This window comes from Cebus imitator, unplaced genomic scaffold (assembly GCF_001604975.1).
Source record: "Cebus imitator isolate Cc_AM_T3 unplaced genomic scaffold, Cebus_imitator-1.0 Scaffold223, whole genome shotgun sequence".
Lineage (NCBI taxonomy): Eukaryota > Metazoa > Chordata > Mammalia > Primates > Cebidae > Cebus > Cebus imitator.
In genome coordinates this window covers 75,902-89,458 of record NW_016107538.1, presented here as the reverse complement: position 1 = coordinate 89,458, position 13,557 = coordinate 75,902, and the positions used below count along the sequence as shown (strand labels likewise).

The following is a 13,557-nucleotide window of genomic DNA, read 5'->3' as shown; positions in this document are numbered from 1 at the left end:
ATCCACCCGCCTTGGCCTCCCAAAGTGCTGGGATTACAGGCTTGAGCCACCGCGCCCGGCGGATTTGTGTTTTCTTAGTGATGAATAATGGTGAACATTTTTTTTTCTAAAAAATTTAGCTATTTATTTATTTTTAGAGACTGAGTTTTGCTATGTTGCCCAGACTGGTGTCGAATTCCTGGGCTCAAGTGATCCATGATCTGTCCCCCTCAGCCTATCAGAGTGCTGGGATTGCAGGTGTGAGACACTGAGCCCAGCCTCTTTTTAAATTTTAATGTATTCTGGATACTAGTGTTTTATCAGATATATGTTTGCACATACTTTCTCCTAGTCTGACTTACCTTTTAGTTTTCTTTTTTAAACCTCTGTATAGTTAATAATTTTCTTAACAGGTTTTTTAGAAAAGGGAAAGTTCTTAATTTTGATGGCCTAATTTATCAACTTTTTTCTTTTTTGTTTTATGCTTTATGTGTTCTATCTAGGCAATCCTTGTCTATCTCACCTTCACAATTAAAAATATTTTTTTCCTCCTTGAAGTTTTATACTTTTAGTTCTTCCGTTTTAGTCTATGGATTCAATTTTTTTCCTCTGTACATGGTAATATGGATTCATTTAGACTTAATTTTGGTATATGGTGTGAGGTTCTTTTATGTTCTTTCTTCCTTTTATTTTTGTATTTTGATAGCCATTTCTAGCTACAGTTATTGAAAAGACTACATTCTCCCCATTGAATTACTTTTGCTCATTTATAAAAAAAATTGATTAAACATATTGGTGTGAACCTATTCCTGGATTCCGGTCTTTTCCATGCGCACGCGTGCGTGTGTGTGTCCTCTCAGTACTGTTGGCTTTATGGTAAGTTTCAAACTTGGATAATGTAAGCCTTCCAACTTTGTTATTTTTCAGAATGTTTTAGCTATTTGTAATTTTTATTGTAGTATAAATTTTAGAATCAACTTCTACAAAATCAGTTTCTACAAAAGGTACATGCTGGAATTTTGATGAGTTGCATTGAATCTATAAATCAATCTGGAGAGAATTGACATCTGTGTGTGTGTGTGTGTATGTGTGTGTGATGGAGTCTCACTGTATCGCCCACAGTGCAGTACAGTGGCATGGCCTTGGCTCATAGCAACCTCCTTCTCCCAGGTTCAAGATGGTGAAACCCTGTCTGTAGTAAAAATACAAAAAAATTAGCTGGACATGGTGGCGGGTGCCTGTAATGCTACGTACTTGGGAGGCTGAGGAAGAAGAATTGCTTGAACCTGGGAGGCAGAGGTTGCCATGAGCCAAGATGGTGCCATTGCACTCTAGCCTGGGTAACAAGAGCGAAACTCTGTCTCAAAAAAAAAAAAAAAAAAAAAAAAAAAAGGATATAATAGTAATAATATAAGAGCTTTTACAAATTTTTAGTACTGAAATTCAAGCACAAAAAGGTTTAACGTCACTGTGAGTGAATTTTAAGATTCCCAAGCCAGATTCCAAATCGGCATGATATATTATAGTTCTATTTTGAATACCAGTAGAGTTATAGGCAGAAAACTAAATTATTATTATTTGTTTTTGGAGACAGAGTTTGGCTCTTGTTGTCCAGGCTGGAGTTCAATGGCGTGGTCTCACTGCAACCAGTGCCTCCCAGGTTCAAGCAATTCTCATGCCTCAGCTTCCAGAGTAGCTGGGATTACAGGCATGTCCCACCATGCTTAGTTAATTTTGTATTTTTAGTAGAGATGGGGTTTTTCCATGTTGGTCAGACTGGTCTCGAACTCCTGACCTCAGGTGATCTGCCTCCTCGGCCTCCCAAAGTGCTTGGCCTGGCAGAAAACTAAATCTTTTGCCTGAGTACTTATCTAAGCCTGGTATTTTTGGGAATGTATGTCTGTCTTGTGAGGAACTAAAATATTTAAATATCCTAATAGAGACTATATCTACCGTTCAGTCCAGTGATGTTCATGCATTTTCATCTGGCTTGACATTGTCTGGTGTTTGAAATACTTGAGAAGTAGGACAGATAACACCAGACTGTACAAATTAAATGGGCAGTAGACCATTTTTAGTCATACATGGTTATTTCAGCTGTTGAACACCAGCTTTTTGACAGTTATAGTGATTGGACTCAATGTAAATCAGAAATTAAGATGATTTTAAAACTATCTAGTAAAATTCATGTAATAGTGGTTGAACTGCAGTGTAAATTGACTAGTGTTTAAAAAAAAAAAAAAAAGCCGGGCACGGTGGCTCACACCTGTAATCCTGACCTTTGGGAGGCCGAGGTGGGTGGATCACCTGAGGTCAGGAGTTCAAGACCAGCCTCGCCAACATGGTGAAACCCCATCTTTGGGAGGCCGAGGTGGGTGGATCATGAGGTCAAGAGATCGAGACCATCCCGGCCAACATGGTGAAACCCCCTCTCTACTAAAAATAGAAAAAATTAGCCGGGCATGGTGGCACATGCCTGTAATCCCAGCTACTTGGGTGGCCGAGGCAGGAGAATCGCTTGAACCCAGGAGGCGGAGGTTGCGGTGAGCCAAGATTGTGCCATTGCACTCCAGCCTGGGCAACAAGAGCAAAAAAACTCCATCTCAAAAAAAAAAAAAAAAAAAAAAAAAATCCATAGCTTATTTCAACTGTGTAATTGAGAAGTTGCTTGATTCCGAGGTAATCATTAGTTGGCAAACATTGGAGACTTTTCCTTGGTTCACGTTGTTATTATTCCATTTGGGAGCACCTAGTGGAATATAGTTATATAGCATTATAATAATACAGGAATAGACCCTGGAAAGTAATTTATACTGCATTTTCAATTTATCGAACATTCACTCACATCCAATGATCCCCAAATACTTGACACTTGCTTATAGCCCCTCTTTCTTGCTGTCCCTTTGTCTTTTATTTATTATTATTATTTTTTAAAAGCTTTTTATTTTTTTTATTATAGAGACGGGGTTTCACCGTGGCCAGGATGGTCTCTGTCTCTTGACCTCGTGGTCCACCCGCCTCGGCCTCCCAAAGTGCTAGGACTACAGGTGTGCGCCACCGCGCCTGGCCCCCTCTGTCTCTTTTATTAGGAGACAGAGGGACAGCAAGAAGGAGGGGCTATAAACTCTGTTGTTCAGACTAGTGTATAGTGGCATTATTACAGCTCACTGGAACCTTAAGCTCCTGGGCTCAAGTGATACACCCACCTCAGCTTCCCTAATAGGTGGGACTACAGGTGTGCACCTGGAATGCCAGGGTAATTTTTCAATTTTTTTTTGTAGTGATGAGGTCTCACTATGTTTCCGAGGCTGGTTTCAGTTTTTTTTTTTTTTTTTTTTTTTTTTTTAAAGATGGTGATCATGCAACCACTCCCTTGGAAAGGTTGTAGCTCACCCCAAGGCTGGTTTCAAATCCCTGAACTCAAGATCCTCCTGTCTGAGCCTTCCAAAGCCACTGAGATCCCTCTCCTCTGCCTTTTTTGGGGGCAACTGACTTTTATTATGCTCCCATTTCCCTTCTGAATTTTCTTTGTACTACTAGAAATTCCCATACTTTTGTTTACAGTTACTTTTCTTCTGTATTTTTGTATTTTTCTTAAGGTTTTGTTTACCTGCTTAATTTGTAGCTTTGTGTGAATATAATTTCTAGAACATTCAAAAAATTATAGAACAAATGGCTTATGAACATTTTAGAAAATTAAGTGATACAGTTATCACTAGAAAGGTATATCTAGAACATATTTGACCAAATAAACATCTTAGCTTTTTCCAGCAGAAGTATAAACCTGGAACTATGAAATCCTCAAACTGTTAGTAAGTAGCTGTCATTTGAGTACCTTGTTTTCTGGAACTACTTTTATATGATGCTCTATCTGATTCTTACAGCATGCAATACTCTGCAAAACGGGTACCATCTTCATTTTAATAATGATATTTGGGAAAGATTAAACTCTTTGCTCCAATTCTTACAATGAAACCTTGGGTTTGGGGTGAAGCACAAGTTTCTCTGACTTCAAAATTGTTGATAGCTTACCTTTGGATTTTAGTAAGGCATTTGCCTACATTGTTCATGAAATAATGGATAAGGTGAAGAAATGTGATTTGATACTAAGGATGGTTGGAGTGAATTTATAACTAATAGAACAGTCTTTCTAATAGGTCGCTATCAACCTCCACCAAGATTTCAGATGATGTACCAAAGATCTGTTAGTCCTAACCAATAACTTTGTGTAAAATAAAAAATAAAAAATAAATCAACCGCCGGCGCTTTGGTGAAAACTGCACTAGCTTTAGGTTGTAAGAGGAGCCTTGGTTTAATAGCAGTTCAAGTGGAAAGGGGTTAAGGACAGTGTTGGATTACATTAATCTGTGGGATAACAATAACAATGTGGGGTTGTGGCCAAAAAAAGTTAGAGTAGATTTACTGTACCTTGTTAAGGGCATGGTTCCCTGAAGAAAGGAGACAATGTTTCTTTTAGACTCTATGCTGGTATTATGTTTAGATCAGACTATCATATTGTATGTGGAATTTTGGCTAAGTTTAGTTTGCAACTTGGGTGAGCAACTTGGATAACGAAGCATTTAGAAATCATGATTAGGAGAATTTTCATCTGGAGAAGAAAACAGGGTGGGTGTGAAATGTCAGATACTAGAAAATCTGTTTTCTAATTCTGGAGAGCAGAACCAAAATCTCTGAGGGAGCTGATTTAGCGGAATGTTACTAAAAACAGTTTTTTTGTTTTTTTTTTTGCGATGAGGTCTCTCTGTTGCCCAGGCTGGAGGGCAGTTGCGTGATCTTGGCTCACTGTAGCCTCCTCCTCCCCAGTTAAATAAATTCTCAAGCCTCAGCCTCCCAAGTAGCTGGGACTATCATGCCCATCTAATTTTTGTTTTGTTTTGTTTATAAGTAGAGGTGGGGTTTCACCATATTAGGCTGGTCTTGAACTCCTGACCTCAGGTGATCTGCCCGTCTCAGCCTCCCAAAGTGCCAGGATTACAGGTGTGAGCCACTGTGCCTGGCCAGTTTACCTTAGTTTATAAAGTTACTTTATAAGCTTTTAAAATTTTTAGACTTTTTTTTCAGAGTGCAGTGGTCCCAAGTTGGCTTACTGCAGCCTCGACCTCCCAGATGCAAGTGACAGGTGCATGCAACCATGCCTGGCTAATTTTTGTATTTTAGGTAAAGATGATCTCAGTCTGTTGCCCAGACTGGTCTCAAATTCCTGGCCTCAAGTAGTCCTCCCAACTTGGCCTCCAAAAGTGCTTGGATTATAGGTGTGAGCCACTGGGCCTGGCTGGGAAAATCTTATGTTCAGCTTAAAAAATGATTAGTTGGAGGGGGGGCAGGGGAAGATTAGTTTGTAAACTGTGAGTTTCTTAAGAGCAAAATTTAAAAAAATGATTTTTTTATGTTAAAATATTTTAAGACCATTAAATTATGTATACATTTTATTGAGCAAAGAGAATGAGAGCAATAAAATATTTAAAAAGATAAAGCATCTCATTACCTTTTGATTTAAATCTCATCAACATAATTTATTTTATTGTGAATGCCATTTGAGATATTGATTCCAGTCTTTTTTTCTATATAATTTTTGGATATCTCAAACTGTGCTGTGTGTAAGTTTGTGAATTCTTTTTATTTAATATAAATTTTTCTGGCTTGGAATTTTTTTTACTGAATGGATGTACCTACCATACTTAATAGTTTTTTATTTTATTTTACTTTATTCTTTTAGAGACAGGATCTCATTCTGTCGCCCAGACGGGAATGCAGTGATGTGATCTTAGCTCACTGCAACCTCCACCTGCCGGGTTCAAGCAATTCTCATGCCTCAGCCTCCTAAGTAGCTGAGATTACAGGTGCGCACCACAATGCCTGGCTAATTTTTGTAGTTTTGGTAGAGACAGTGTTTTGCCACATTGGCCAGGTTGGTCTTGAACTCCTGTTTTCAAGACATCTACCTGCTGGCCAGGTGCAGTGGCTTACGCCTGTAATCCCTGCACATTGGGAGGCCGAGGCAGGCGGATCCACGGGGTCAGGAGTTTGAGACCAACCTGACCAATGTGGTGAAAACTCCATCTGTACTAAAAATACAAAAATTAGCTAGGCGTGGTGGGATGCACCTGTAATCCCATGTACTCAGGAGGCTGAGGTGGGAGAGTTGCTTGAACCCGGGACGTAGATATTGTAGTCTCGCCACTGCACTCCAGGCTGATCGACAGAACAGGACTCCATCTTAAAAAAAATAAAATAAAATTGACCAGCCTTGGCCACCCAAAGTGCTAGCATTACAGGCATCAGCCACTGTACCTGGCCAGTAGTTCTATTTCAAAATCCGGTGATATACAAGTTAAGACATTGGAGTTTCAGGAACTTTTCAGATTCTTTGATCCCACTGGAGTTGTTATTTTTATTTATTTATTTATTTTTTTGTAAATTGCTTGAAATAGGTGTTTTCTTGGATTTTGAACATTATTAAACAAAAAGGTTTTGGTTGTAGTAAATTTCACACTGCTTATGTTTTTATCAAATTTAGTATAATGAGGCCAGATGTGGTGGCTCACGCCTGTAATCCCAGCACTTTGGGAGGCCAAGGTGGGTGGATCACTTGAGGTCAGGAATTTGAGACCTGTCTGCCAACATGGTGAAACCCCTTCTCTACTAAAAATACAAAAATTAGCTGGGAGTGGTGGCGGGCACCTGTAATCTCAGCTTCTTGGGAGGCTGAGGCAGGAGAATCTCTTGAACCCAGGAGGCAGAGGTTGCAGTGAGTCAAGATCATGCCATTGCACTCCAGCCTGGATGACAAAGTGAGACTCTGTCTTTAAAANAACCCAGGAGGCAGAGGTTGCAGCGAGCTGAGATTGCGACACTGCACTCCAGCCTGGATGACAAAGTGAGACTCTGTCTTTAAAAAAAAAAAAAAAAAAAAAAAAAAAGATACATGGTATTGGGAAGGGTGTGAGCTAGAAGTCTTAGCATGGAACTGAGTCAGAATCATGAGGTTAGAAGTGACTTCTGATCTTTTCTAGCTACAAAGTCATTTAATCACTGCTTTTTATCCTTATTCATTAAATAAATACTACCAATTTGATAATGACAGCTAACATTTATCAAATTTATTCTGTGTGTCACACTAAGTACTTTTTATATGAAGTATTAGCTAATGATTGTGACCCATTAGTCACCATGTTATAAAAAATACAACAACATTTTGTTTGGTGCGAGCTATTTTCTGCTCGATTTGTGATTGGTTGCTAATGTATTAGGATATGCTTATTTGTAAACTTTCTCATATTCAGGATGAATCGATTTTTCGAGATGTCATAGTAAAGTCATTCTTGTAAAAAGCAGTGTTTTTGGTCATTCTATATTGTAGAATTGTTGTATGTTAGCATTACTTGAAGTGGATGATCACTTCTTAAAAAAATAAGACAATTACTTGGTATACTCTCAAAGGAATCGTGATTTCTAGAACTGAACACTGTCCTGAAACCTGGAGAGAGCCAGGCTTTGTGGGTATAGAGTGGATTTAAACTGTGGGTCCCAGCCATGAGGGGGTTGGGAGTAATGGAAACATACTTAATCTTGGCTGCATCTTTAATGGCTGTATTTTTGTTTTGTTGATTCATTAGCCTTACTTCCTAAATATAAATATATGAATGTTGAGAGGTATGAGTGTTTTGGTTATGTGTACATTTTGGTAGAAGGTAGGGATAGGAGGGGATACATCTTACTAGGGAAATATAAGAACAAAGGGATTTTGGTTTTTTCTTGATTTCCCAGAGCCCTTTGTTACCTGTGTACTAATCAATAGCTACCAGTAATAATAAAGTGTTAAGTGGAAAAGTTGTTCAACTTATTAAACATTGTGGATTTAACAATGTTTAATAAGTTAAACATACCAGCAGATTAGTAAAAATACCAGCAGAATTAGCACAGAGAACAAATATCTTTCATGATTTCAAATGGTAAGATGAGAGAATTGCACATTATTTCCTTACAATGGATTCCTCATCTGTCTTTTTCTCAAAGTTATCAGACCTTCAGTCGACCAGAAGTCAATTGCTTTGACTTAGAGACCTACATGTTCCTTCCTCAAGATAATTACTTTAATGACATGGAACTCACAGCAACAGTCATCCTCTTCCTGCAATGGATTGCACTTACACTATTTAATCTATAGTGAGGCCAGTTTGAAGGTCTCATGGGAATGAATAGAGAGGCTTTTCGACTTGCCATGGGCTATATCCTGTTATAAATTGGAAATATCTTAAGTCAAAATGGGTTTAATATGCCTAACTTAGGGATCATTATAGCTTAGCCTAGCTACCTTAAATGTGCTCAGAACTCTTAGATTAGCCTACAGTTGGGCAAGATCATCTAACAGAAAGCCTATTGTTGACAAAGGCTGGCATACTTATATTCTCAGCCTTCTAAGTTTCAGAAGGTTTAATATTGTTGAAGGCTGGCATTACAGCAGTTAGTTTGTTCATGTTGCTGTGAAGATAAATGGCAGGCCAGGCGTGGTGGCTTACGCCTGTAACCCCAGCACTTTGGGAGGCTGGGGCAGGTGGATAACGAGGTCAAGAGACCATCCTGGCCAACATGGTGAAACCCTGTCTCTACTAAAAATACAAAAATTAGCTGGGCGTGGTGGCACATGCCTGTAGTCCCTTCTACTCGGGAGGCTGAGGCAGGAGAATCACTTGAATCTCGGAGATGGAGGTTACAGTGAGCCGAGATCGGGCCAGTGCACTCTAGCCTGGCGACAAAAGAAAAAAAAAAGATACTTGGTAATAGGGAAGGGTATACGCTGGAAGTCTAAGCATGGAACTGAGTCAGAATCATGAGCTTAGAAGTGGCTTCTGGTTTTTTCTGGCTACATACAGGGTCATTTGATTACTACTATTTATTCATTAAATATACTACTAATTTAATAATGACAGCTAACATCAAGTTACAATAAAATATTGTATATCTCATGTAATTTATTGAATTCTGTAGTGTAAGTTGAAAGTGAAAAAGAAAATGGTTGTATGACTACCATAATAAAGTGGGAAAATTGTAAGTGAAACCATAAGTCTGAACTATCTGTATTGGTTTTAGTTCACTGTCAAAGGAATACATACCTGCGTAGAAGAAAACTTTGAAAATCATATGGAAGGCCAGGTGCAGTGGCTCACGCTTGTAATCCCAGCACTTTGGGAGGCCGAGGCAGGCAGATCTTTTGAGGTCAGCAGTTCAAGTCCAGCCTGACCAACATGTGAAACCCAGTCTCTACTAAAAATATAGAAATTAACCAGGCTTGGTGGTGCATGGCTGTAGTCCCAGCTACTCGGGAGGCTGAGGCAGGGAAATCGCTTGAACCTGAGAGGTGGAAGTTGCAGTGAACTGAGATGGCACCACTGCACTCCAGCCTGGGCGACAGAGTGAGACTCTGTCAACAAAAATTCATATGGAAGAAATTAATGAGACATAATTCTATTTTTTCAGTCTTTTTTTCTATGCATTTGAAAATTAGCTCTTAGTTAAATTTAATGGTTGGGAGAGGGATAGCCTTCAAAGATAATCTCAGATCTTGGTTAAAATTATAGGCAAATCATCATTATTTGGAGTGGCTTGTCGTACGGAACTTGGATCTCTGCTGGCCTAGGTAGTTAGTGGTTGATTAGTACTAATTGATATCCCCTAAAGGGGTTACGGTCATAGTTTAAAGGCGGAATCCTGTTGGCAAAAGAGGAGATCAGGTGTTTGGACAGCTGGACCTCCTGTCTTAAGCTTCAATCAAAAGAACCCCTGGGTTTGTCAGGGAAGGCAGTTATTTAACCAGCTGTGTCCAAATTATAGTGCCCATAAAGTAGAAAACAGTCTGCTAATCCCTGCATACCATGATCAATATTAAAAACATGGAAGAAAACCAGATTATCTCCCAGTAAATGAGAGTTTATATAGAATGTACAGTTCTGTATCCTCTCTCTCTGAATGGGTTTATTATAACCTCAGTATAATGGTAATGTATCGTTTTGAAGTTGGAAGAATAGTTCAGCCTGGCATGGCTACGCTAATTAGGGAACCTATTAGATTTTGCTTGTGACACTTGAGAGAAACAGGAAATACCAAGATTGTCAGTGGATACATTTGTGGGATAAATTGCTCAAATAATCCAGCTTTTAACTGTTCTAAAATTGAATTGCTATTCATTTTCACAAAGGAACTTTAGAAGCTCTCTTTTTGTGGGGAAATTGGTCTTATGTGATTCTCTGTATATACAATTTGTGGTTTCGCTTTACATGACTCATTTATAGTTGTGTATTAAGTCTAATAGGAGTGTCTTAACATTAGAATTTCCTAACATATGGTGGATTTTTGGAAGAAGCTTGACTGCTTATTTTGTATATAGCGATGTGCAGGTGGAACACTAATTCAGCGTTTTAACTTAATTTATAAATAATAAAAAGTTATTACTTGTTAACTAGTATTTTTTTCCCCCAGTTTCTCTTCAGCAACGGGTAGCAGAATTGGAAAAAATAAATGCAGAATTTTTACGTGCACAACAGCAGCTTGAGCAAGAATTTAATCAAAAGAGAGCAAAATTTAAGGAATTATATTTGGCTAAAGAGGGTAAGTTCTTAAGTCTCCCACCAACTTCAATGCCAAAACTGCCTTAAAGTGTTGCGTTTCTTGGTAGTAGTGTTAATTTTATCATGGAATAAACCTTGATTTTATTTGTACTTGCATAATAAAAGAATACTGTTTAAAGGCTAGAGTTAAGAATGGGATTGAAAAACAAATTGAAAAATTCCTTATTCAGATTTTTCCTTGTTTTTTGATCTTACTGTTGATATTTAGGTTGCATAGCCCTGAGATAAGAGACTATCAGTACTCTTAACACTTGAGATATAGTCATGGGCAAACTAGGATTGTTGGCATTCTAATAACAGCTTGCACTGTGTTATCTTTAATTCTATGCAATGTCAGTTTTATACAACAGATGTTCAGTTATTTACCAATAAATACTTGTTTAATACCTACGAGGCAGACATTGTACTTATGTGTTAGATATATAGAAGGAGCAAAATTCATGTTGTTCTTTAACTTAGTTGAACTCAATGAGGAAAACAGATGTTGAGTAATTGTGTGATGAGTTGTTAAAATGGAAACTGTCGGCCCAGAGCATTGGCTCACACATGCAATCCCAGCACTTTGAAAGGCCCAGGTGGGGCCAGGCACGGTGGCTTACACCTGTAATCCCAGCATTTTGGAGGCTGAGATGGGCAGATCACAAGGTCTGGAGTTCGAGACCAACCTGGCCAACATGCTGAAATCCCACCTCTACTAAAAATACTGGTAAATAATACATGGTAGATAATACATTTTGCACAGTTTCAAAAATTAGCTGGGTGTGGTGGCGTACACCTGTAGTCCCAGCTTATTCTGGAGGCTGAGGCAGAACCTGGGAGGCGGAGGTTATAGTGAGCCAAGATCGTGCCACTGTACTCCAGCCTGGTGACAGAGTGATACTCTATCTCAAAAAAAAGAAAAGAAAATATAGAAATACTGGAAATGCAGCTCTTTTGAGATATATTTGTCTCATTAAATCATTAGTCTCTGGATGAATATTGCTGCCAGAAAAAGATAGCTTTTCAGCATCAATTCTATTGCAATATATTTTTTTAAAGATATAAATGCCAGGAACTCTTGGTCTCATAAGTAGGTAGATAGAAATAGAGTTTTATTAAAGCAATTTTTTTTTTTTTTTTTTTTTTGAGACGGAGTTTCGCTCTTGTTACCCAGGCTGGAGTGCAATGGCGCGATCTCGGCTCACCGCAACCTCCGCCTCCTGGGTTCAGGCAATTCTCCTGCCTCAGGCTCCCGAGTAGCTGGGATTACAGGCACGTGCCACCATGCCCAGCTAATTTTTTGTATTTTTAGTAGAGACGGGGTTTCACCGTGTTGACCAGGATGGTCTCGATCTCTTGACCTCGTGATCCACCCGCCTCGGCCTCCCAAAGTGCTGGGATTACAGGCTTGAGCCACCGCGCCCGGCCTTAAAGCAATTGTTATTTAATTCTCTTAGCTCTTTCTGAATTATGTTAAATTACATTGTTCTTTAGCATCAAAATGTTTTTATTCTATCAGCTAACAACTGAACTAGGTCTTCCTTCAATTTTGTTGAAAGAAGTATTAGAGGTCGGTCGCAGTGGCTCATGCCTGTAATCCCAGCACTTTGGGAGGCCAGGGTGAGCGGATCATGAGGTCAGGAGATCGAGATCATCCTAGCCAACATGGTGAAACCCTGTGTCTACTAAAAATACAATAAAATTAGCTGGGCATGGTGGTGCACGCCTGTAGTCTCTGTTACTCGGGAGGCTGAGGCAGGAGAATTGCTTGAACCCAGGAGGCAGAGGTTGCAGCGAGCTGAGATTGCGACACTGCACTCCAGCCTGGGCGACAGAGCGAGACTGTCTCAAATAAGTTCTCTCTGGTTATTCAGTGTGTTCACAGGAATTTATCCTCTCCCTTTAAAAATTTGTTTATGCTTTTGAATTAATCAAGCACCACCATCCACATTGCAATGGTATATTGTCAAGATGACCTGTAATACATTTGATGTATATATAAAAGGTTGTGGTAGTGCTTTCTCTGATGATTAGTTGAAACCCAGTATGATGCTGGCTAACGATACCCGTTTCCTCCTTTACCTCTTATACCAAAACCTCTGTAGCTTGTTTAACCTGTCTACAGTTAATTGAAATCAATCGTTTTTAAACCTTGTTTGTTTTGCTTTTTTTCTTTCTCCCCTAATACAGTTGTTAGGATTCCTTTGTTTTCTTAGTTTTCTTTGAAATTATAAAATTGACTTTTCCTCCAAATTCTGAAGAAATGAAAATGACCAAGAACCTCCCATTTCTGAAATACATTATCAACTGCAGTTTTAGATCTGTGAATTAAAAAGCTTGTAACATGAGTTGGTTCAAAAAAAAGTGCTCGGTTAAGATTGCATTGATGACATTTAGATCCAATAAATAATCTTTTTGTATACTATTGTATCTTTACTGTTGAAAGTGTTAAGTTAACTTAGCTGGCCATAGTGAACAGTTGGGGTAAATTTTTACAAAAGTTCAAAATAAATACTGTGATCTCTTTTGAGAGTTTTTGGTGGCATTCCTAAAGAAAATGCATAGTATAATAAAAGGTCAATACTGATTACTTAGTTTTTGTCTTGGCTGTTAGCCTATATCATAATAACAATTAAATGTGAAGATTTCCCCTGAGACAGAGGCTTATATTGTATCCACTGTGAAGTCTAAATCTAGTCTTTAATGATTGCCACAGGTGTTTACAATATAAACCAGGATTTTGATGTGCACAGCAGTCTTTGTTTTATCTTTTAGGAAAACCAGGTTAAGGTAACCCTGAAAGTCCAAACATTGTTTTTTCTCCAATAGGTTCAGCTTTTGCTGTTGTTGTAATAGTGTTGTAATAGTTGTGTTTGCACTTGTTTCGAGAATAGCTGAAATATAAGTGCAAACAGTAATGAGAAATGCTAATAAAAGAGATTATTACCTTTTT

At 38.6% G+C, this 13,557-nt stretch overlaps 1 protein-coding gene across 3 annotated transcripts in view; it reads left to right on the top strand.

Annotated features, from left to right (window-relative positions):
* Positions 1 to 13,557, top strand: part of LOC108281232 (rab GTPase-binding effector protein 1) — a 123,128-nt gene that overhangs the window by 34,209 nt on the left and 75,362 nt on the right. For 2 of the 3 annotated variants that reach the window (XM_017496709.2, XM_017496708.2), the window contains exon 2: positions 10,477 to 10,605. The exons of the other annotated variant lie outside the window; for it this stretch is intronic. In XM_017496709.2, coding sequence (XP_017352198.1) covers positions 10,477 to 10,605 — 129 coding nt within the window. The remainder of the gene's footprint in view (positions 1 to 10,476; positions 10,606 to 13,557) is intronic. 3 annotated transcript variants of the gene reach the window in all.